The sequence below is a fragment of the Anabrus simplex genome, chromosome 1 (genome assembly GCF_040414725.1).
Source record: "Anabrus simplex isolate iqAnaSimp1 chromosome 1, ASM4041472v1, whole genome shotgun sequence".
Lineage (NCBI taxonomy): Eukaryota > Metazoa > Arthropoda > Insecta > Orthoptera > Tettigoniidae > Anabrus > Anabrus simplex.
Window position 1 is genome coordinate 328,893,129 of NC_090265.1, and position 23,484 is coordinate 328,916,612.

General features: G+C 38.8%; 1 protein-coding gene across 1 annotated transcript in view; it reads left to right on the forward strand.

The window, feature by feature from the left end:
* LOC136856759 (uncharacterized) overlaps nt 1–23,484 on the forward strand; it is a 674,434-nt gene that overhangs the window by 468,422 nt on the left and 182,528 nt on the right. Inside the window, exons 21-22 of the mRNA XM_068224954.1 lie at nt 5,934–6,105; nt 9,696–9,791. Coding sequence (XP_068081055.1) covers nt 5,934–6,105; nt 9,696–9,791 — 268 coding nt within the window. The remainder of the gene's footprint in view (nt 1–5,933; nt 6,106–9,695; nt 9,792–23,484) is intronic.

Below are 23,484 nucleotides of genomic sequence, written 5' to 3' on the forward strand. Positions count from 1 at the left end.
CCTGATGAAGGCCAATGCATTTTGGCAGAAAGCTCAGCTTTATTTAATAAATATATATAGTGGCTTTAATCCAGTTACACATTTATTTCTTCATGTTAATACAATGAGCCACGAAAAGCTACATTCATTAAGTACAGAAGGAAGTTTGACATCGTAATCTTTCAGATCGATCCATTGAAACATAATTCCAAAATAAGATCTCAGAGTGGCTGGCATCCAGATGACTTGGAACTGTTCTCCTTGAGTCAGCTATTGGTTTTGAAGAAGGGAGAAGAGGGAAGACTGGTTTGAGGATGACTTTACATAAGTAAGCCTCATCTATCCCAAACGGCAAGCTTCATCAAGATCCTTTCTCCAGCTTGAAGAAAGCCCATTTCCAAGATCTTAAATGGAAAATGCAACTCAAATCAGGGAAATAAAGAACAACTTGTAGCAACAGAAGCTTGAGAACTTCAAAAGTTATGATGCCGGAGACACGGGGAGCTTCTATGCAGAGATTAGAGTTCCATGGACCTGTTCATTCTTCAATAAGAACTCTGAAATCAGCCTGAAATGCTACCACTTTTACTAATAATGAGGACATCTTGGAGTGCTGGAAAAAGTACTTCTCCACTCTTTTAAATCACAACTCTACAACAACTGAGGACTTCCTCCATGACATGCCATAACATCCCCCTCAGCCATGGATGGTAATGCCACCATGATACCAAGAATTTTGAGAGGCTCCTAACAAACTGAAACCGGGAATGGCACTTGGACCAGATAACATTCCAAAGGAGTTCATTCAGTGTGGAGGTTTATCCTTTAATACAAGGCTCTTCACACTGATATTCTTAATCTGGGAAACTTTGCAAGTACGTGGTGGTCTTAAGAATTTTACAATCTTCACCGTATTCAAGAAGATGATTGTAGTATATGTGGCAATAATTACGGTGTATCCCTGCCGTCTTTAGCGGGCAAACTTTTGCAAGGATTCTGTCTCCAGATTGTCCTTCAGAAGATTCTTCCAGAGTCTTGGTGTGGTTTCCGTGTGTCAAGAGGTACAATTAAAAATGGTCTTCTGTACACGGCAACTCCAGGGAAAAGGTGGAGAGCAATGGCAACCCCTCCACTTACAAGGGAAGGGCACGTACCAGGGGATTGCCGGTCGTATGTAAATTTTGCACACATGTTAAATGAGCCAAAGAAAACACAATGGCCCAAATACTTCTTTCCGAAATTAACTTGTGCGACCTACAGAAAGCTCTATATGTTTAAATTATTGCGCTCGGCTATGCAGTACTGCACCCTATACAGAGTTCACTCGTCGAGAGGCTGCTACTTCATACTCTACCTGAAACTCGCACTGTCCAACAGCTGATTTGAGGCCACGCTGACATACGCATACAGTCATTGCATGAGACAAGGTTTTTTAATGTTGCATAATGGTAAGCAACATAGGAATTTTTTCTGTTTTCTTTGGAAGAAAAATATGGAACATGTATTATTAAGCCTCTGTATTCAAGAACATGATTCGCTGGAAGCTATTGACGGTATGTTGACGGATGTATTTCTTTGTTGGTTTGCATCTGTTTCAAAACTTGTGTTTAACTTCATACATACCAATATTTACAGGCGTCATTGGAAGCTGCTTCAATAATGATTACTTTCACAAAGACAGCATGTTGTCTCACTTTTGTCTCAAATGGCATGGCATGTGATCCTGATAACAAATATTTGGTAGAAGGTGATAGCCATCCAGGAAATGTTACAGATGAACTTATAGATATTGACTATGAAAGGAAGGCTGTTCAACATAGGAGAAGTGGTAGGCGGGGCCCGCTTTAGTTTTCGTTAGTGAAACAAAAGTTCTATCATGTTAACGGGGGGGGGGGATTGTACTAAAAGCATGTAATGAACAGTGGAATGCGACGCAACAAATTGAGGGCAATAGTACTATCCAGAAAGAAAAAAAAAATTAATTTGTCTATCAAAATGATGAAACAATTTATTCATGATATGACCATCCAGCAGTGGGCTATGCAAGTTGCTCATGAAGAACAATGCTAGGGCTTTAAAGCATGCCACATGTGGGTAAGTAACTTTATGAAGCGCAATGGTATTGTGTTGCAGAAAATAACATCTGTAATAACGAAAAAACCAACGAAGATGTAGAAACCATGGCGGTAACAGAGATATTCATAGAAGTTAAATCTGTTATATAGAATCCTATGGCCCTGTGACAGTGATCAGAGTGGGTTCCGCCTCGAGATGTGTTTGGGATGGACATTGACTTTAAAAGGGGAAGGATCAGTTATCGCCACAGTGCAGTCTGTGGTGTTCACCACACAGTTATACCTTAATGCCGACGGTTACTACAAGTCACAAAGTTATGGGGCTTTTATACATCACTTTAAGAGTGTTGATTCATTATGAGACAACTAATGGAAAAGCATTGGGAGTACGGGAATGATATGGTAATGACATTCATTGATATTGAAAAGGCATATGACAGTGTCCCTAGGATGAAAGTTTGGGACAGTCTGGTGCAAAAAGGAATTGGACAGGGATTAATAAAAATGATCATGGCATTGTATAAGGAATGTTGTAGTTGCGTGCAAACACAAGTTGGCAGGACAAGTTGGTTCAAAATAACTAGTGGGTTGAGACAGAGAAGTGTTCTATCACCAATCCTGTTTACAATAGTAATGGATGACATCATGAGAACAGCAAAAGCAGCATATGGAGGTAGAGAAATGAACATGATGTTATTTGCAGATGATATTGTGATTTGGGGAGAAGACGACAGGAAGGTTCAAGAACGGTTGAATGTGGTGAATGGGAAGATTGAAGAATGTGGATTGAAAATAAGTGTAGAAAAGAGTAAAACTCTTGTTATGACTAGAGGGGAGAAAGAAGGGAAAGGTCAGATTAGACTTGCAGACAAGCCCCTGGAAGTAGTGGAAACGTTTAAATACCTGGGGAGTGAATTAATGGAGAATGCTCGACTGGATGCTGAGATTAGTAAAAGGATTCAAGTTGGAAGTTGTTTCTATCATAGTGTAAGAAACATGTTATGGGACAAAGATGTGCCAATGGAAGCAAAGGATACTATGTACAAGATGTATTACGTACCCATAACAACTTACGGAGCAGAAACTTGGATAATGACAAAGAAGGATGAGAGTCGAATACAGGCAGCCGAAATGAAATTCTTGAGGAGTATGATACAGAAGAGTAGAAGAGACAAAATAAGGAATGAGAAAATCCGGGAAGAAATTGGAGTGGAAAAAATGAATGATAGAATAGAGAAGAGCCGACTAAGATGGTTTGGGCACATAAAGCGAATGAGCGACGAAAGAATGCCAAAAAAGGTGATGGAAATGCAAATCGAAGGAAGGAGAGGCCGTGGACGACCACGATTGAGATGGAAGGATACCATCCAACGCAGCATTATAGAAAGAAACCTGGACTGGGACAGTGTTGGAGGAGGAGTGGTGGAAAGACCGAAGAAAGTGGAGAGGAACCATATTTGCCCCTACCCGGATACAGCTGGATAAAGGGAAATGATGATGATGATGATTTAAGAGTGTTGAAAGGTGTGTTTGGTAAGACTGTAGAAAAGAACATGTTTTTGCATGTAAATATTAAAGTTGGTTGCGCTAAATCCAGAAAAACAGGATCTATATACGTGAACAAATGGTTCAATAGTGTATTCAAGCAAAATACACCATCCAGTAAAGATGTGCTCATTTGGGCTTACTTTTCTGGACATAAATCTACAGTATACAGCTGACGTAAATGGGTGTACAGTATGGAAAGGCTTTGTACGTAGATTATCGGACACTGTTCGGTTATTGAATTTGGATGTTGTTTAGGTGCAGAGAAACACCATCTTGAAAATTCAATCTCTGACAAACCAACTGTCGTCTCCTCTTTTTTGTCCCACGTGTCAATACGCTTGGTACAGACACCAGTACTCATCCAAAAACCCAGGAGCCTTTGAGCATCCTGTGCAATATTGTTTTGACAGCGGTGACTTAAAATGTTCTACTTGCCCTTGTCCTCATTTTGTTAGGTGAAGTTGGTGTAGAACCACATTGTTCTTTCAACGTTTCTGCCACGAGCATCAAAAGAAATGTTTTGGCTGTTGTGTTGTTCTTGGCTCATTAAACGTGTGTGCAAAATTTTTGTAAGATCTGTGATTCCCCTATTGTGCACTGTTTCCTTGTAAGCGTTTTATTTTCTGGGAAAGGCTTTTCACTCTGTTCAGAGGCCTGCTATGTGGGCAGTGTTTTGAGGTTCTTTGGTTGCCATGAATGCTTTGTTGGTTTGGTTTGAGTGTTAGGTTCTCAATCACAAAAAAATCTTTGATACTTTTCCTATCATACATGGATTGATCAAGGTGTGTGTACTAGTCCCAATGATCTTTGCTCTGTATGTGGCTGCTGTGCTTTTTGATACATCATGTACCAACAGCTTTGGCATTAATTTAAGGTTATCAGCTTGATGCAAGTATCTTCAACTTGACAAGGCTTTGTTTATGTCGCATAATTCATGTGACCAGAATAACTGAACTGCAGTACACTGATGACTCTGAATCGTCTGCTCTTACACCTGAGGAGCTGCAGCAGTCAATGGTTTCAATTATTGTTTTGGCCTCACCATTATTGCACAGAAAAACAAGATTCTTACCCAATCTTCCTTAGGAACTAGTCTTGCAGAGTTCAATGTCTCTCAGACATGATTCTTGAGCAGGTAGAACACTTCTCTTACTTTGGGAGCATCTTGTCTAAATGATGCACCTCAGCACCACAAAAGAGGATCCAGTGTTATACTGTCATATTCAGTCTTGGCTTCCCCCACCATTCTTACCCTGTAAACTCCATGCTGCTCATGTGGCATTTGGTCAGCTATCCATGGAGTGTAAAGCAATTGCGATGATGTTACTGTATGGATGTGAATTCTGGACCCTGTACTGCCGTGAAATAAAGAAACTAAAGCGTTTTAACAGAATCTTCTATCTATCTATCTTACATATCAAATGGGTGAACCATATCTCCAGTCTTGCAGTCTTGAAGCTTGGGTGTAAAAATAAATTTAAAAAAACTCTTATCATTGGCCATCAGCGTCAGTGGTGGACTGGCTGTGTATGCTGAATGAGCGACACAATGTTTCCTCGCCAGTTCCTGTATGCTGAACGTTTCTCAGGCACGGTGCCCCTTTGAAGTCTTGTAAACAAACCACGAAGCTCACGATCATCAAACTTCAAACCTGGAATACACTTTCCAAGGATCGCTTGCTTTGGCACCAAACTACCTGTATTGCTGTTGAACTGTTTGAGTAAGAGCATCTCAGGCATGAAAAGGCTGAAGGACAGGTACATACAGTCCATCAGATGTCGCTGTCTTCTTTCTCATCCATTGAGTGCAATCTGTGTGGATGCTTGTTTGGTCATCAGAAATACAAGCACAAACACCATTGAGTGCTGGTGGATTGTAAGCAGGAGAAAGGATAGGAGTAACAGCCAACGACTACTGCACTATCTAATAGCTGAAAATATAGATATAAATTTAATATGGTCATGAATTCAGTGTTAAAGGCAGGATACAGAATCATTGAATAATACTTCATGAAATTGTCTGTGTTTGAGGAGTCTAAAATTCTAACCTTCTATTCAGAAACTGAAAAAGGGATGGAGTGTACTCTTTTTGTAGTGTCACACATCTTAGAGTAAAATTTCACAAATAAGGATGTATTTAAATATTTCAATGTTCAATTTCTATGTATCCATTTCTTTGTCTTCATTCTACCATTGTTAACTTGGCCATGTTGACTTCAGTTTACCATTGATGATTTTATAGCTATGACTTTGTAGGAAATAATAGGTAAAAATGAATATGAGAATTGTTTTCTAAATTTTCTAGTGATTTGATTGGTCACATTATTTCCAGGAAGCTGCTATGAATAAGAGTACTTCAGCTTATGACAAGTTCCGAGAGTCTACAATGGAGAGTGTGAGAGCTTGTACCTTGAGGGGTCAGTTGGAACTGATAACCACTGAGAATCCCATTGACATAAATGAGGTAGAACCTGCATCCGAAATTGTGAAGAGATTTGCTACAGGTACATTTTTGTCCATTATAAAACTGAAGAATTAAAGTAAAATTTTTCTAAAAATTACCACGTAAAAAATTAGACTAGGCGTGCCTAGAGTAGAATTCATCATTCATTTATCAGCTATATTTTCCAATATTTTTTTTTTTTTCTGCTATGATAATTACGTAAAGAAGAATTGAATAGACATTGTTTAAGAAGCCTTTCTCGTAAACAGTCGAGAATTCTTCTGAGGATGCAGAGCACAGTTTTCTGCGAAACGTTAAGAATTTCACCTTATTTCCTTGACACGGCACAAGCCCAAAAGCATATACAATATCATGTCTATAAGTACAGGCCGTGAAAGCATTGATGGCAACAAGAATTGAATATACCTCAGTTTGTAGTATGATTGCTGAAGAGTAGTGTGAATGTTAACTCTTGACTCTGACATTAATTTTTCTATTGATCTTGCCATTTGGTTGGTTTGGGATTCCTTATTTTTGATATCAGCACATGTTCTTGAAACAGTTTTCCTCTGAACAGTAGGGTAGGGTTTTATTTTATTGAGGGTAATGGAAGCTCTTGTCTTAAAGTAGAATGCCCCAAATTCTTGATTTTACAGCTGTGACTTCATAGGAAATAATAAATAAAAATGTATATCAGAATTGTTTCTTAAATGTTCTGGTAATGTGATTCAATTTATTAGCCGTTATTTGATCGTCAGGTCAGGTACATCCTGCTACTGTATGCGACAGTAGACGGTACTACCTGAGACTGTCTGCCTGGGGTTGGACGGCTGTTACCAAACTTGACAAACTAAGGGAGAACCAATGGCTATGGGCAGAGAAGTTCACCCTTAGGGGGCTTGTTGAAGCCATTGTGTAGAAAATGACACATGAATTCAACTGGAACCTGCTGCCTTGCAGATGACCCTGACAGAAAATGTTCTGTTACCTTAGGCCTAGCAAGTCAGTTGGAGAGTAATTGCAATCGCTTTCAACTCTTATACAAGCCTCGGATGCAAACAAAGAACTCGGAGTAGACAACAGCACCCACAGACCCATGCCAGATATGATTGCTTACAGCCTGAAGATAGGCCAAGCCTTGCGATTGTGCAACAACCCTGGAGAAGACAACACACTCGAATAGGAACAATCAACGTACTGAGTTTAACTGGGAAATGTAAAGAGTTAGTGGATATCATGGAGAGAAGGAAAATATCAATCCTAGGACTGAGTGAACTAAATGGAAAGGTAAAGGGAAGAGAGAGTTGAGGAAAAACTATACCCTCTACTGGAATGGTAACAACAGAGAGATGAGAAATGGAGTAGGATGGATATTGTTTAAAGAGTTAGATGGTATTACAGAGATTGAGTACATCATTGAGAGGATAATAAAGGCAACAGTTCATCTTGGGAAAGAGAAGCTGACATTGGTGCAAGTGTATGTCCCTCAGATGGGTTGCAATCAAGATGAAAGGAACAAGTTTCTTGAAGGCCTAGAAGAGATTATCAGTGAAGAGGGCAGTCATCATCGGGGACCTCAACGCACAGCTCGGAACAGACAGGAATGGCTATGAGAAGGTGATGGGACCACATGGGTATGGGAGAAGGAATTCAGAAGGTGAACATCTCCTAGACTTCTGCATAAGAAACGGTTTGGTAGTAAAAAACGGTTCAACAAAAGAGTCAGTCACAAGATCACCCATTACAGCTGGGATGGAAAGAGCAAGATGGTCATTGACTATGTCATTACACATAAAGTAGTAGACTTGTGACTGATGTCAAAGTGATTCTAAGTGAGAACTCCAATAGCGATCACCAGTTATTAGTAGCAGATCTGAAAGACATTAATATACCAAAGATAACAACCAGGAAATTACCTAAGATTAAGGTGTGGGAACTACAACAGATTGGAAAAAGGACTGACTATCAGGACCATATAAGAGGACTGCTGCCTACGGAAGAAGTGGAGAGTGGTGAGGTAGAGTGGACAAGATTTAAAAACACGTTGATAAGAAGCAATACAGATTTGCGGGAAGACAAGTGCGAGAGTAAGGGAAAAAGACACCCTGGTGGAATGAAAGAGTAAGATCCTCAGTAAAGGAAAGGAACATGGCACAAAACGACCGAGATAGAAATCCAAGCCAGAACAGGTAAGGGACGAGGGAAAGATCGGAGACCTTGAGCAAGTTTCTCGGGACAAGAAATTGAGAGTAAAGAAGATAAAGTGCTGGGAGAAATTTACTCAGAAACTGAAGGAAGACAGCAGAGGCAATATGAAACTATTGTTGAGTGATCAAAAACAAAAGGAATTCAGTTGAAACCATCAAAGCAGTTGAGGATCCTAATAGAAATCTGGCCAGGAAAGAAGAGGACATCAGAGAGGTTCTGAGGAATCATTTTGATCACCTATTGAACAGGACAGAAGCAGATCAAAGAACAAAAGAACCAGCTGTTAAAACCTGCAGAGAAGTACCTTCTATTACATGGGCAGAAACAGAAGCTGCCCTTAAGATGATGTCGCAAGGGAAATCCCCAGGAATCAGTCAGCACGGGCATGATTAAAGCAGCAGGAGTCCAGGGTTTACAGTGGCTACACAGTGCTCAATGCAGTTTGGAAAGATGGCAAGATACCTAGTGATTGGAACAATGGTGTCATTATCCCCTGTTTAAGAAAGGAAATCGCCAAAAATGCTCCAACTACCGGGGAATAACACTCCTTTCTCATGGGCTTAAGATTCTTGAGAAAATCTTAGAGAGCAGAATGCGAGTCATCTTAGAGGCACAGTTTGAAGGGGAACAGTATGGCTTCAGGCCTAAGAGGTCCACAACAGATCTAATCTTTAGTGTCCATATGTTAATTGAAAAATATTGGAAAAAAGGTAAAGATCTGTTTATGGTTTTCCTTGACATTGAGAAGGCAAAGAATAGTATAGTAAGAAAAGTGTTTTTCCACCAATCAATACACAATTTATTTTAAATAGTTAAACTAGTACCGGTTTCGGCTCTTTAACGGTTGAGGAATTATGTGGTTAGGAAGGAAGCTGGGATTGTTACATCATTGTTAGATCGGATCAGCATGTCCAGACTGAGGTGGTTTGGGCATGTAATGAGGATGGAGCCAACAAGGACAGCATATGTGTACTTGCAGCGATATGTGGCAGGGAAATGGATGGTGGGAAGACCAAGAGCCCACTGGATGGACATCGTAAAGATCGACATTGCAGATCTGAGGAGGACACTGGAGGACATCATTAACAACAGAACGTATTTCAATAAGACAGAATGGAAGAGGTTCGCCAGCAATACCTGGGAAACTGGAACTGTAATATGATGATGATGATGATGATGATGATTAGTTGTGATGAGTTGTCTACATAGAGCTTTTCATTTCAATTTAATCTTCATTAAACGATTTGTTAATCCAGACAAGAAGCAAGTTTTTCCTTTTAGTACAGGACCCAACTATCATGGTCCCCCCCCCCCTACAGTGATAAGAGTTGAGAATCTATTGTTTTTTACTGTAATTTAAAGATACTTAGAGTACATCTAAATTGTAATTCTTCCTCATGGATGGGATAAATCTAATTTTATTGATTTTGTTGTATGTTACAGGTGCAATGAGCTTTGGCAGTATCTCATTGGAGGCCCATCAGACTCTTGCAATAGCCATGAACAAAGTAGGTGGCAAATCCAACACTGGAGAAGGTGGTAAGTAATTTTACCAATTGACTGCCATTTCTTGATAGATACAATACTTTCTAATCCGTCGCTTAGCACAGGCCAGAGCAAAATGTAGCTTTCATCAAAGTCCCAGTCTCATCCATGGCTGTGACAATATGGAAGTTGCCATTGTATGGGTGATGCTGAATAATGACATTTGGAGCATGACAAGTCTAATTTTTATGAAGGGTGTTGCTCGAAGGGCCAATCATGCTACAATAGCACTTTCTGGCCCAGTGAGGAAAGCAGTGGCAAACTACCTCACTCCTCATCTTACCTAGAACACCTCATTTTCTTGTCGCCATCGGTTTTACTATTAATATTCAGTACCTTAAATTACGTTATTAACTGATTTATTCCTTATTTTATTAGGACTAGTTTTGGTCCTTCTTTTGGACCATTATCAGCCAATGGAAAGGACAGTCACCAAAACCCAATATATCTCATTGGTATGTCTTTGCTCATTGATACAACATGCTATGATCATATGAGTATTTAAAGTTGCACACATGAATCACTTGTTCTTGTAAGAAAACTGTGGTCTTGATATATGATGTAAATATTACACATTTAAGAAAACACATAAAAAATATATTCTTCCAACATACCATATTTTCTTGTGTAATTAACACACTTTTTTGACGAAAAATACAGGCGAAAACTTCAGATGTGTAAATTTTTCAAGGAACTCAGGTGTTTAAAAAGTATTTAAAATTCATTTAAATTTAAAAGATACATCAAATATAATATAATAGAAACACAATTGGTTCAACTCGTTTGCGGTTATTGACTTTGGGAGTAAAATTCTGGCGTGAGATTTTTCTGAAAAGTCAAAAAGGATGCATCAGGTAAGTTGAACACGTGGGTTTGAAGTACCGAAACTGGAAAATGTTCTTCCTGTTACGAGCTGACAGTACGACCTGAAGTGAAATAAACATGAACTAATAAAAGTACAATTCATGTAATGTCATAACAATGACATACCAGCAAAAAAATAAACGTGTCCAACACGAGAAGGAGGGATCCTGCTAGATTTCCCCAAACCGTTCATATCCAATCTTGTACGAGTGATGTGTCCATCCACCCTTTTTCTTAGATACAAACGTGTATCCATCGTGGAAATTTCAATGAACATTAATTTTGCCCAGAAATAAGAGGCTTAAAACATCCATATGTCACTTTGATGATTCATGGATTTCAGACCACATGTGTCCTATGACCCTAATACCGGCCAGCTCGCATCTCTGCCGAACAACACATCAGGAAAAGATAAAACTGCAATTGTCTTCTTTGGTACCACAAATCCAGCAACATTGATCTTTTGTCTGCTGGTGAAGGTTTAAATTAAGAAGTGACCTGCCCAGTTTTTTATATCTATTTTTTCAGTGAAAGTCATCCTGCTAAATGGAGTTTGTAATGATTAGTTTATTTTATTCATTGTTACACTTGATTAACACTACAGTCCTGAAAGTTGATCTATCTATGGTACAGAAGGAGACTTGGTCTGTCATGCCTATATTATGCTATCTTCAAACATGAAACAAAAGAAATCTGAAAGAACCTAGCATTTAGATCTTAATTCCAAGAGCGCACTTAGTTCAATGCCACTCGCTAAAAAAGCTCACCCCATCGGCTCAAATATATATACAGTAAAACTTTGTTAATTCGAAGTTGTTGGGACTAAAAAATCGGACTTAGAATTACACGATTCTGAATTAACCGCCAACTCATAATTCAGAAGTGTCAACCCTTGTTGCGTCACAAAATATTCTAAGGTCCGTTACTGCATGCAATTAACCTTGATTCACAGTTCAAACCTTTCAAATGCCATGGAAAAAGAACTACAGGTATTTCCAAAATGCATCCAACAAGGTGCATTTACAAATAATGCACTTCGATAAATCAGTGACAAACATAACCTCACGCAACAAAATAATCGATAAATCAGTGACAAACATAACCTCACGCAACAAAATAAAAGAAAACACGATTCAAAGACAAGGACAAATTAAGCTGGCTCCCCTGTGCAAATGCTTTATTTTTTGGATTACTGTACTATTTCATTTTTTAGATGCCTTGTACTTGCACGGAAAGTACCAGACGCCCTTACAACATCGTGGCTTATGAAATTTTCCTATGACGAGGGAACAAAGTTTCTCGCTTCCGTGTGCATTGCAACACAGTACAATGACCCCTACTCTTCTACGATTTTTCTCGGCTGGCACTTCCCTCCTTTAAAACTGTAAGTCCATTTGGGCTCGGCTTTAAAAGAATGCAGTTTCATCGGCACTGACAATATTGTTTGGTGCATACGAATTGATTATATGAGCCACGCTTTTTCGTTGACTGTTGGCATTGCCATTGTTTGCGGATTCTGCTTCTCCGCACGCTGTCTGCTACTTGATAATGTGGCATTCCTCAAAATGCTGAATACAAAAGAAGTACAATTTCACTCGAACCTAGCAAATATGAAGCACACTGTAGACACACCGAAGTGAGTGAAAGGGGGTTTGTCCTTGTCTTTGAATCATGTGCTCTTTTCTTTTGTTGCATGAGGTTATGTTTGTCACTGATTTATCCAAGTGCATTATTTGAACATTGTAAATGCACCTCATTGGATACATTTCGGAAATACTTGTAGTTCTTTTTCCATGGCATTTGAAAGGTTTGAACTGTGAATCAAGGTTAATCGCACGCAGTAACTAGATAGTTGCAAGAGAGTGAAAGTGCCGAAAGCTACCCCTTCACTTTCTGGAAGACACGTTCTACTATGACACTAATAAATTTTGATTTTAAATTACTCTGTAACATACTTTTGTTTTAAACTATAAAGGCAGTTTGAAATTAAGTCTGAATTTCGGTAATGGGACCGACATTGTCTTCTCCTTCTTCATGGGGCCTCTAAATATTAGTTCCTAATTAGCGTCAACCTCTAAGATCTTTTGCTACCATGTTTTTCCTTCATTCCCACCTAGATATACCTGCTCCCTTCACAAAGCTGCAGGTTGTTCTTACTGGGTCTTCTCGGATTTTTTCTCTCTCTTCACCTGGTAGTCCTAGAGTGGAGAGTCTGATTCTGCCCAGCTCCTCACATTTGAAAAGTATGTGTTCAGCTGATTCCTCTGCTTCATTGCATTTCCTACATATATTGTCTCTTTACTCCAGTTCTCTGTAGGTGGTTTTTTCAGATGGCAGTGTCCTGTCAACAGTCCTACTACCCATCTTATATTTTCTCTGTTGAGTTTCAACAGTTCTTTAGTATGCTTCTTGTTTGGTCCTTTTATCAGTTCCTTTGCAAGCCTGCTGCCTGGAGTATTTTTCCAGTTCTCCATTTGTTTCTTTTGTACCCATTTTCCTGTGTAGTGTCGGGCTTGTCCATAGGAAATCCCACATACAGGTTCTGGACCTACAAAATGTGTTTCTGCCCCTTTTATCTGCCTTTTCGTTTTCTTCTATACCTGTATGCCCTGGTACCCGTATTATTTTGACAATGTTGTCCTTTGCGAGCTTCAGGAGAAGCAAGTGGCAACACCAGACAATTCTGGATATTATCCGGACTGCTTCTAATGCCTTAAATAGCCGCTTGGCTGCCCGTAAAAATGATAATGTTCTTATTCCTACAGTTCATTTTCAGATTTTCTTCAAGACATGTTGTGATAGCTATCACTTCCGCTTGAAAGACTGTAGGGTGTTTGCCCAGGCTTATCTGGATTGATCTCTCAGGTCTTCCCCTGTTGATCCCTCCTCCTGTGCCATCCTCAGTCTTTCAGCCATCAGTCCACCACACTATATCTTCATTTTTAGTATTCCATTTGTTGATATCCTAGTCTTTTTTGAATATCTGGGTCTCAAACGTTTTTTTTAGAGTTGTACTTTGGTATATCATGATCAGAAGGCATGTGTAGAACTTCCTCTGTTATTACTCTGTTAATTTTAGTGTCCTATATTGGGTCTTCGTGCATTCCAGCACTCTGATTGTGCCAGTTTATATGAACTCATTCTAGCCTGTCCTTTTATGAAATTGCATAGTGGTGGGAGGTGTAGTAAAGTATTCAAGGCTTCTGTCGACATAGTTCTCATAGTACCAATATAATGGTCCGTTATTGGACATTACAAATTTTCCAGCTAACTAATTCTTGGTTGCCTGCGTTTCGCCCTCGTGTGCTAAGTTAGGCTCGTCAGTTGGGACTTAGCACACCACCCAAGATGCAAGGCTAGTGCATACCGTGGAGGCCACTGCATAGGCTATTTGAAGCCACCAGCAGTGCCAATGAACTATGAGAGCTATGTCTCATTTCCAAAAATAGATGCCTGCCTGGCCATCAAATGATGTAGATGTTGATTCCCATAGGGAACCTGAAATATTTGTCCTGAATGAGGGACCAGTGTTATCTTGTTCAAGTTGAGTGATAATTGTTCTTCCCAACACCAGTTCTCAACAAGGTTAAGTGATCTTTGTATGAGGTCCTGGATAACACCCATCACCTTACATCGTACTACAATCACTAGGTCATCTGCGTATCCTTGTGTATAAAAACCTTGTTCATTTAGCATAGCTATGATTTTGTTCACCAGAAGGTTCCACAGCAGAGGCAAAAGAACTCCTCCCTGAGCACAGCCTCGGGTGGGTCTGTCAGTTACTTCAAACAGTGTTGCTTTTATCTTTGTTCTGCCTAACATGGATTTAATCCATTTGACGATGGTTTTACTCACTTTGCTCTTTTCCAATGCTTTGATCATAGTCATAGGTTGTCCAACTCGTTGTCTGAATGGTCAGGGTACTGGCCTTCGGTTCAGAGGGTCCTCGGTTCGATTCCCGGCCGGGCCGGGGATTTTAACCTTAATTGATTAATTCCAATGGCTCGGGGGCTGGGTGTGTGTGGCATATTCAACATTAGAAATCATCCTAGGTAGGGCCCTCATCTTTTCAGACATGCAGGTCGCCTAATAGGCTGTCTACTAGAAAAGAACCTGCACCAGGCCTCTCCGGAGGCCATACGCCATTATTATTGTTATTGTTGTTGTTGTTGTTGTTGTTGTTGTTGATGTTGTTGTTGTTGTTGTTGTTAGTAATAGGTTATATTGCTGAAGGCTCCTATATCTTAGAAATGCTGCCAGTGCAATTTCTTTATATTCTAGGCTTTCCTGTAGTTCACAAACCAACTGGTAGAGTGCTACTTCAGTGTATCTGCCAGGTCTATATGCCAACTGATTTTCATGTAACGCAGAGTTCAATATATTGCACCATTCTTTTGATATGTTTATCCAGAATTTTCTCCATTGCTTTCAGCATGGAGGAGGTTAAACATAATGGTCTGTATGGACCGACTTAGTTCTTCGAATTATGAATTATCCGTGTTTCGAATTAAACAAGTTAAATACCATGCAAAACCGTACCTCATGTTTCCGGTAACAAGAGCTTCTTTGAATTAGGTGGGATTTTAAATTAACATATTTCGAACTATTGAGGTACTATTGTATTTTTTTATACTTTGTTTTATGTCATACCGACACAGATAGGACTCGTGGTAACAATGGGATAGGAAAGGGCTAGGAGTGGGAAGGAAGCAACTGTGGCCTTAATTAACATATGGCCCTAGCATTTGCCTGGTGTTAAAATGAGAAACCATGGAAAACCATCTTTAGGGCTGCCGACAGTGGGGTTTGAACAGAGTATCTCCGAATGCAAGCTGACAGCTACGTGACCCCAACCGCATAGCCACTTAGTTGGTCACCAAAATATTCTGTGTGCTAGAGTTTAGAGGTAGCAGGCCTACGGAGAATCCAATAACAATCATTTTCCCAGTTTCATTACACATTGGGTCACTTAGGTTTCTAATTTTTAATTTATGTTTTAATACTTTTTATTGCCGTGAAACACAAAGTGCCCGTTTTCAAATGTGTTTCAAACATGGTGATAGCTTCCTTAAATGTGGCATCGATGTTATTGTTGCCGTTTTTGCCATAGCAGCAGACCGTTTTTGAGCAGCGTTAGTCAACTTTTTCTCGCCGGTGGCAGTAAACATCACACACTAACTCTCATGGGCCTTAGTATAGAATCAGCCCCTACTAATCTTCCCAACAGGGAAGAGGCTGCAGCCGAGGAAGTAAGAGCTCGTGTCAAGCGTAGAGCCCAGGATCATCCAGAATTACACCCAGCTCAAACTTTGCATACAGAGTTAAATCATGTTCCCTCTGAAGTGAAATGAGAGTGAATCTCCAACAGCCAAGCGGCATGGCTGGGCTGTGGAACACCACTGGTGACTAGGCCGTCTCATCCTGACCTTTTTATACGAAACTTGCTGTGTGCAGCACGGAATTCTACAATCGTTTCAATCTCCTATAACTTTATTGATTCTTCACGGCTTTTCTGAAACAAAGTATTTATCTAGGCTTTATTGTGGGCTACATGATGGTGTACTTCTTATGATTATAAGATTATCATTATGGAAGTTATTAATCGTAGAAATACGATAATACTAGCAGTTTACCGCTGGCTCCGCCCGCAGTGTACAAAGTATGGTGTTGTTCGTTACTATCCTCGCGGATGTATTTGCAGAGTTTCAAGTTAATGAAATAAAGCACATGATCTGCTGTGGTAATAGAATGTAATATTATGTCAACAAAACGCTTGAAAATACATCACACAAAGAAATTGAATTAAACGTTCCTTGGAACAACACTACACGCCGAACTGTTAAAGAGTCCTTCAAAGATCATTGTCATGAAAACAAATGTACTCATAACTTTTCTCAGAATCTGCCAATTTAAGTAGTTATTACCTCAAAAGAAAGCATTTGATCCACTGAGTGTTTTTAGACCAAAACGAACTGCATACCTCAGTTAGAACGAAAGATATGATTGCTTCAATGAGAAAAAATGTTCAAGAAATGAGATGTCAAATTGAATGCACACTCATAGTTTTCCTCAGAATCAACCAATTTGAATAGTTAAGAGCTGAAATGAAAGAGCTTGATCCTCTGAGTGTTCCTAGACCAAAACGGATTCTGTACCTCAATTAGAACCAAAGATAGGATTGCTTCAAAGAGACAAAAAATTGAAAAAATCAAATAATTTGAGGAAATCAATCACTACTGATCTGCATTTAGGGCTGTCGCCCAGGTGGCAAATTCCCTATCTGTTGTTTTCCTAGCCTTTTCTTAAATGATTGCAAAGAAATTGGAAATTTATTGAACATCTCCCTTGGTAAGTTATTCCAATCCCTAACTCCCCTTCCTATAAATGAATATTTGCCCCAATTTGTCCTCATGAATTCAAACTTTATCTTCATATTGTGATCTTTCCTAGTTTTAAAGACACCATCCAAACTTATTCGTTAAGTGATTTATAGTTCATGATGGCAAATCTGTTCATGGATACCTTTCAGTTAAAAAAAGAATGAAGGAAATCGACCTGATAGAATGGCCGGACTGACTGACTTCAGTTTTCATAAAAATTTTTAGTATATAGATTCTATCTGACGTCAGTTATCCTTGAGCGATTGGCTACGAGGTCACTTGAAGTTTGCTGGCGGAGTTGTCTCTCCTCGTGCGCAGCACGTTTTGAACTTGAAATACCTTAAATAGAACACTGAACTACTGTTTCTTGTACAATAATTTCGGAAAAATGGATTTGAAAAACTGTACAGGAATCTGTTAAATTAGTAATGCGGGTGTTGTCAATATAGTGCTTGCCATATACTGTACTCTAGTGGTTGAAATATAAAACAGTGTTTGTCAGCATTATACAGCGGTATGCTGTATTAAACTCGTTAAAACACAATAGAACCTAGATAGTTCGAAATCGGTTTATTCAAAATCCCACCTAATTCGAAGAAGCGCTAGTTCCTGGAAATATGAGGTATGGTTTTGCAGGTTATATAAATTGTTTAATTAGAAATATGGATAATTCATAATTTGAAGTACAGTGTCTGTCCCATTACCAAAATTCACACTTTATTAAAACTGCCTTTACCTTTTAAAACAATGGTATGTTACAGAGTAATTTAAATTTAAAATTTATCCACGTCATGATAGAACGCGTCTTCCAGAACGTGCAGGGGTAGCTTTCCACACTTTCACTCACTTCAGTGTATCTACGGTGTGTTTCATAATTGCTAACTTCGAGTGAAATCTTAACTCTTTTGTATTCAGCGTTTTAAGGAACGCCACAATGTCAAGTAGCAGGCAGTGTGCGGAGAAACAGAATCCGCTAACACTGGTAATGCAGACAGTTGACGGAAAAGTGTGGGTCATATAATCAATTCGTACACACCGAACAATATTGTCAATGACAAAAATGCATTTTTTTTCTTTTAATGCCGAGCCCAAACGGTCTTATGGTTTTAAAGGAGAGAAATGCCAGCCGATAATTGTGCAAGGGTGGAGGTTTTTGTACTGTGTTGCAACACACACGGAAGCACGAGAATTCCTTCTCTCATCATAAGAAAGTTTGATAAGCCACGATGTTTTAAGGGCATCGGGCACTTTCCGTGCAAGTACAAGGCATCTAAACAATGCAAAGATTACAGTAATACAAGAAATAAAGCATTGCACAGGGGAGAGAGTATAATTTATCCTCTTCTTTGAATCTTTTTTTTTTTTTTTTTCTCTCTCTTTTGTTGCGTGAGGTTATGTTTGTCATTGATTTTTGTTTGTGGCTTTGTCGCTCTGACACAGGTAGGTCTTTACAAAGGAAAATTTAATGTATCCTCCTATTCAGTACATAACATAATTCCATCATTAGATGGAGTAATTAAATTCAAACATGTTTTGACTCATTTGAGCCATCTTCCGTGAAATAAGGGGGTTAAAGTTGTTAACATAATAAGAGCTAAAAATATGTTAAATACATAATGAAGGAACAAAAGAAAAATTAGAGAGACATGACAAATAAAAAAACAATACAATATACATTTCCATCATTAGATGGAGCATTAAACAACTCGTTGAGACAATTTCAGTGAAAAAAATGTTAACATTTCACATATTTGATTCTAAAAAGTGTGTTAAACCTAAGAAGAAATGATGGAAAAACAAATGATACAAGACAGAAACGAACAATAAGTGCTTATAATGAAGTTGCGGACCTCTTAGTCTAAAAATTTTGCAGTTTGATACAATTCATAAACAGGCCAAGTTCACTCTTAAAAATTCAGAACTGACAGTCTGTCTTTGTAGAGTCACCATTACCATGAATGGCTAGGAGGGGAGCGAGAAAACTTGAGAATCCAAGCTTGAGAGGAGACAATGTGCCAGGTGAAATATATGTGACACGTGACAGAAAAAATGCCAATGAATTTCAAATTTTGGAATAGCAGCACTCTCAATTTCTTCTCAATTTAGCAGTCCCGTTCTCGATGATTGTTTCCAATGTTGGCTAGGTGTGTTTGCCTTATTTTAAACTAGCTGATGTACCCGTGCTTCGCTACGGGATTCTCACAAAGACTGACTTTGTGGTTGTCCTAACTGAAGACAATATAGGTCATTACAAAAACGTCAGTAGGAATGCAGCGATTAAAAGCAATGTTATCACATAAAATACTCGATCAAATGAAAAATTGCACATTTTCTCACTTTTAACGAACAGTACTACGGTGCCGATCTAACAGTCCAAAGTTCCAGAGCTGGATTGTCCAGGCCACAGACGGCCGTGAACACTTCTCTGCCATTATTCCGTTAAATATGCACACTGCTCATTCCAATCAGTGCCTCAGAGTAGGGATTGAGTAGCTCAAGTGCTATGATGAACCAGTGTGTTACGTACCAGTGGTATAGGAAAATTTATGAAACAGAGGAATGGCATGCTAAAGAAGAGTTACCTAACTCCCCAGCTATTTCTCACCAATATTTAGGCAGACTGTTACTCGTACGACTGGGCGAGTTGGCCGTCTGGTTAGGGGCACGCAGCTGTGAGCTTGCATCTGGGATATAGTGGATTCGAACCCCACTGTCGGCAGCCCTGAAGATGTTATTCCGTGGATTCCCATTTTCACACCAGGAAAATGCTGGGGCTGTACATTAATTAAGGCCAAGGCCACTTCCTTCACACTCATAGCCCTTTCCTATCCCATTGTCGGCATAAGATTTAACTGTGTCGTTTCGACGTAAGGAAAATTTTAGCAAAAATACTCCGTACGCAGCAGTAATCCTATCTATCGGAGATGATTAGCAACAGAAGACAAAGCACATCACAACAGTGGTCAATGTAATGTTATTGTTGATCAATTTTATGAGCTTTCTATATTGTAGGCCTTTTCATTTAGTATTCTTTCGACTCTGTGATATTAGGGCACCTTTATGAAATTATTTATAGCGTAAATTGTCGTTCCTTATTCTCCGACTTTACATATCGATTTTCACTAAAACCTGTTTACTCATTTTCTTGTGACTTGGTGCTGATAAGGACTTAGGAGCAAATATCCAAATTTGATACGACCACTAATAACATAATTATTTGGGAATTAAATTTTAGGCCTACCCCTAAACTACCATTTCATTCAACGTGAATAAAATTATTTATGGCCTAGATTGTAGCGACTTATTCCCCGATTTCGCATACCGATTTTCATTAAGATAGGACCACTAATAACAAATATTTGAGAATTCAATTGTAGGCCTTCCCCTAAACTACCATTTCACTCAGTGTGAGTAAAATTATTTATGGCGTAGATTATAGCGACTTATTCGCCGACTTTGTATACCGATTTTCATTAAGATATGACCACTAACATAAATATTTGAAATAACATAAATATTTGAGAATTAAATTTTTGGCCTTCCCCTAAACTATCATTTCAGTCAGCGTGAATAAAATTATTTATAGCCTAGATTGTAGCGACTTATTACCCGACTTTGTATACCAATTTTCATTAAATTCTCTTCAGCAGTTTTCTCGTGATGCATGGACAGACAGACAGACAGACAGACAGACAGACAGACAGACAGACAGACAGACAGACAGACAGACAGACAGACAGACAGACAGACAGACAGACAGACAGACAATTTCCTTGTTGCTGTTGGCACGACTGATACAGAAATACCATCCTTTTTAAAATCTGAGCAATGTTGACAAAACTCTTATTTTATATATATATATATATATATTGTAGGGAGGGCAGCAAATTCTAATATCTGGTAACAGATAGGTCTTACGGTGACAATGGGATAGGAAAGGGCTAGGTAGGAGTTGGAAGGAAGCGGCCGTGGCCTTAATTAATGTACAGCCTCAGCATTTGCCTGGTGTGAAAATGGGAAAGCACAGAAAACCATCCTAACGGCTGCCGACAGTGAGATTCGAACCCACTATCTCTTGGGTGCAAGCTCATAGCTGCGGGCCCCCAACACACGGCCAACTCGCCTGGTGTCAGTGATTTATCCAAGTGCATTATTTGAACATTGTAAATGCACCTTGTTGGATACATTTCGAAAATAGTTTTTTCCGTGGCATTTGAAAGGTTTAAACTGTGAGTCAAAGTTAACTGCATGCAGTAACGGGCCTTAGAATATTTTTTGATGCGGCAAGGGTTGGTAGTTGTGAATTACGAGTTGGCGGTTAATTCAAAATCACGTAATTCGAAGTCCGGTTTTTGAGTCCCAACGACTTCGAATTCACGAGGTTTTACTGTATAATATATTTTTGAGATGTGTTTGCTACACGCTGCCCTTGAGTGGTTGAAAGTGAAGCATTGTGTCACGCAACTGCGGACACTCTCTCAGCCCTTAACTACACATAAAAACCCGAGCCAAGTAATCTGTTATACAGTGTGTTATGTTCTGATATTCGACAAACTTGACCATATCGGTCCTTAATTGGTCCGTATTGACTCGTAATAACAATAACGTACAACGGGTGATTGTTTGGTCCGCCCTGTCAATATGTAAGAAGATGTACAATATTATAGGGAAGGATCCACCTTTCAATACTCCGTAGTAAGTTGAACTAAAAAGTAGTTACAACTTGTTTATTGGGACCGGTTTCAACACATTTCAAGTGTCATCATCAGCCAATTAGCGAAGATTTTAAAACAACTAGTACTTTGAACACAGGCAAAAAATTAACATTGTATCATATCGTAGCAATTCAGTTAATGTTCAAAACACAAAGTTTCGGGAGCCTTAACTCCCTTCGTCAGCGTATTTACGTCAAAATCTACCTTACCTAAGTTTCAAGATATAACATATTATCATATTAACATTCAGCATTGTCCTTTCTAACCTCAACACTAGATACTATATGTACACTTTGTATTTTTGTATAATAATGCCTGTTGTACCCGACACATAAGGCATGGAACATTTTAATAACACTCTTGAATCGTCCATTCATTCCTCCTGTCCTTTGCACTCATATACACGTGTACCATCATCCTGGATGGATCCACTAGCTGTGTTGACCACTGATGAAATGTTACTTGTCACTGCTTGCATTGTGTTGACACTATGAAGCTACTATCTTACGTCCAATTTGATATCCTTGGATGTTATAACCCTTTGTTGCACTGAATATGGTCATCGTTGTAATATATATTTAAAAAATTTGTTTTACCATGCATGTGCCGTCAGGGCAGATGACGTTTGCTCGATTGTTGCAGGACCGGAGTTTTTGAATCAGAGCGGAACAAACCTCCCGTTATGTTTCGTCAAATGCTCCTCTAGTACTATAGAAAGAATAAAGAAAGAAAAGCTATTTTACCTAGTTAAAATACATAATCAGATTCTATGTGATATAAAATACTTGGACTTACATAAAATGATAAAGCGGAGGAAAAACTATCCGCTTGCCGGCCAGCCATGAACAGAAAGAATATTACTCATAAGACCTAACCATTTAGCGGATGGGGAGGGGGAGCAGTGGGGAGTGGGCCTGACGTTATAATTGATGCTATCTATTATCCTTTTTCTTTCTCTTCACATATTGGTTAGCTTAAATAACGGATTTTCTTCTTGAATGTGTTCATTTAAATTGTTGTCAATATTTTGTTTCTGATCTATGTAAATTCCTAATTTCTCCAGGACGTCCATATATTTCCCTTTGTTTGCTGAACGTATTAATTTCATGTCTTGTTTGATAGGGGTGAATGAATATTTTCATGCATGTGTTCGCACAAAGCTGAATATTTTCCGTACTTTTTGGCATGTATATGTTCTTTGTATCTAATGGCTATATTTCTTCTTGATTGTCCGATGTATTTTTGGTTACAGTTTTGACACGTCAGTCTGTATATTCCTGATTTATTGAATTGGTTGTCTGTGTTAATCTTGCTTGCATTTGCGAACATATTATTATTATTATTATTATTATTATTATTATTATTATTATTATTATTATTATTATTATTATTATTATTATTATTAGTACGGTATGCTACTTGAATATTGAATTTCTTAAATGTGTTAGCTAGCTCATATGAATGCCTATTCCAATATGTGAATACATGTTTTTTCTTTTCTTTCTGTTTTTCGCGATGTGTTTTTGGTTTGTTGATAATACTATTCTTTATTTTGTTGACATAGTTTCTTGTGTAACCGTTGCTTTTTGCTATATCATAAATTGTCATTTCTTTTTTATGTTCTATTTCTGTAAGCGGTGTGTGTATCGCCCTGTTGATTAAGCTATAAAAAGTGGCCTCTTTATGCCTTTTTAATTAACACGTTCGTGGCCGATGACGACACATATG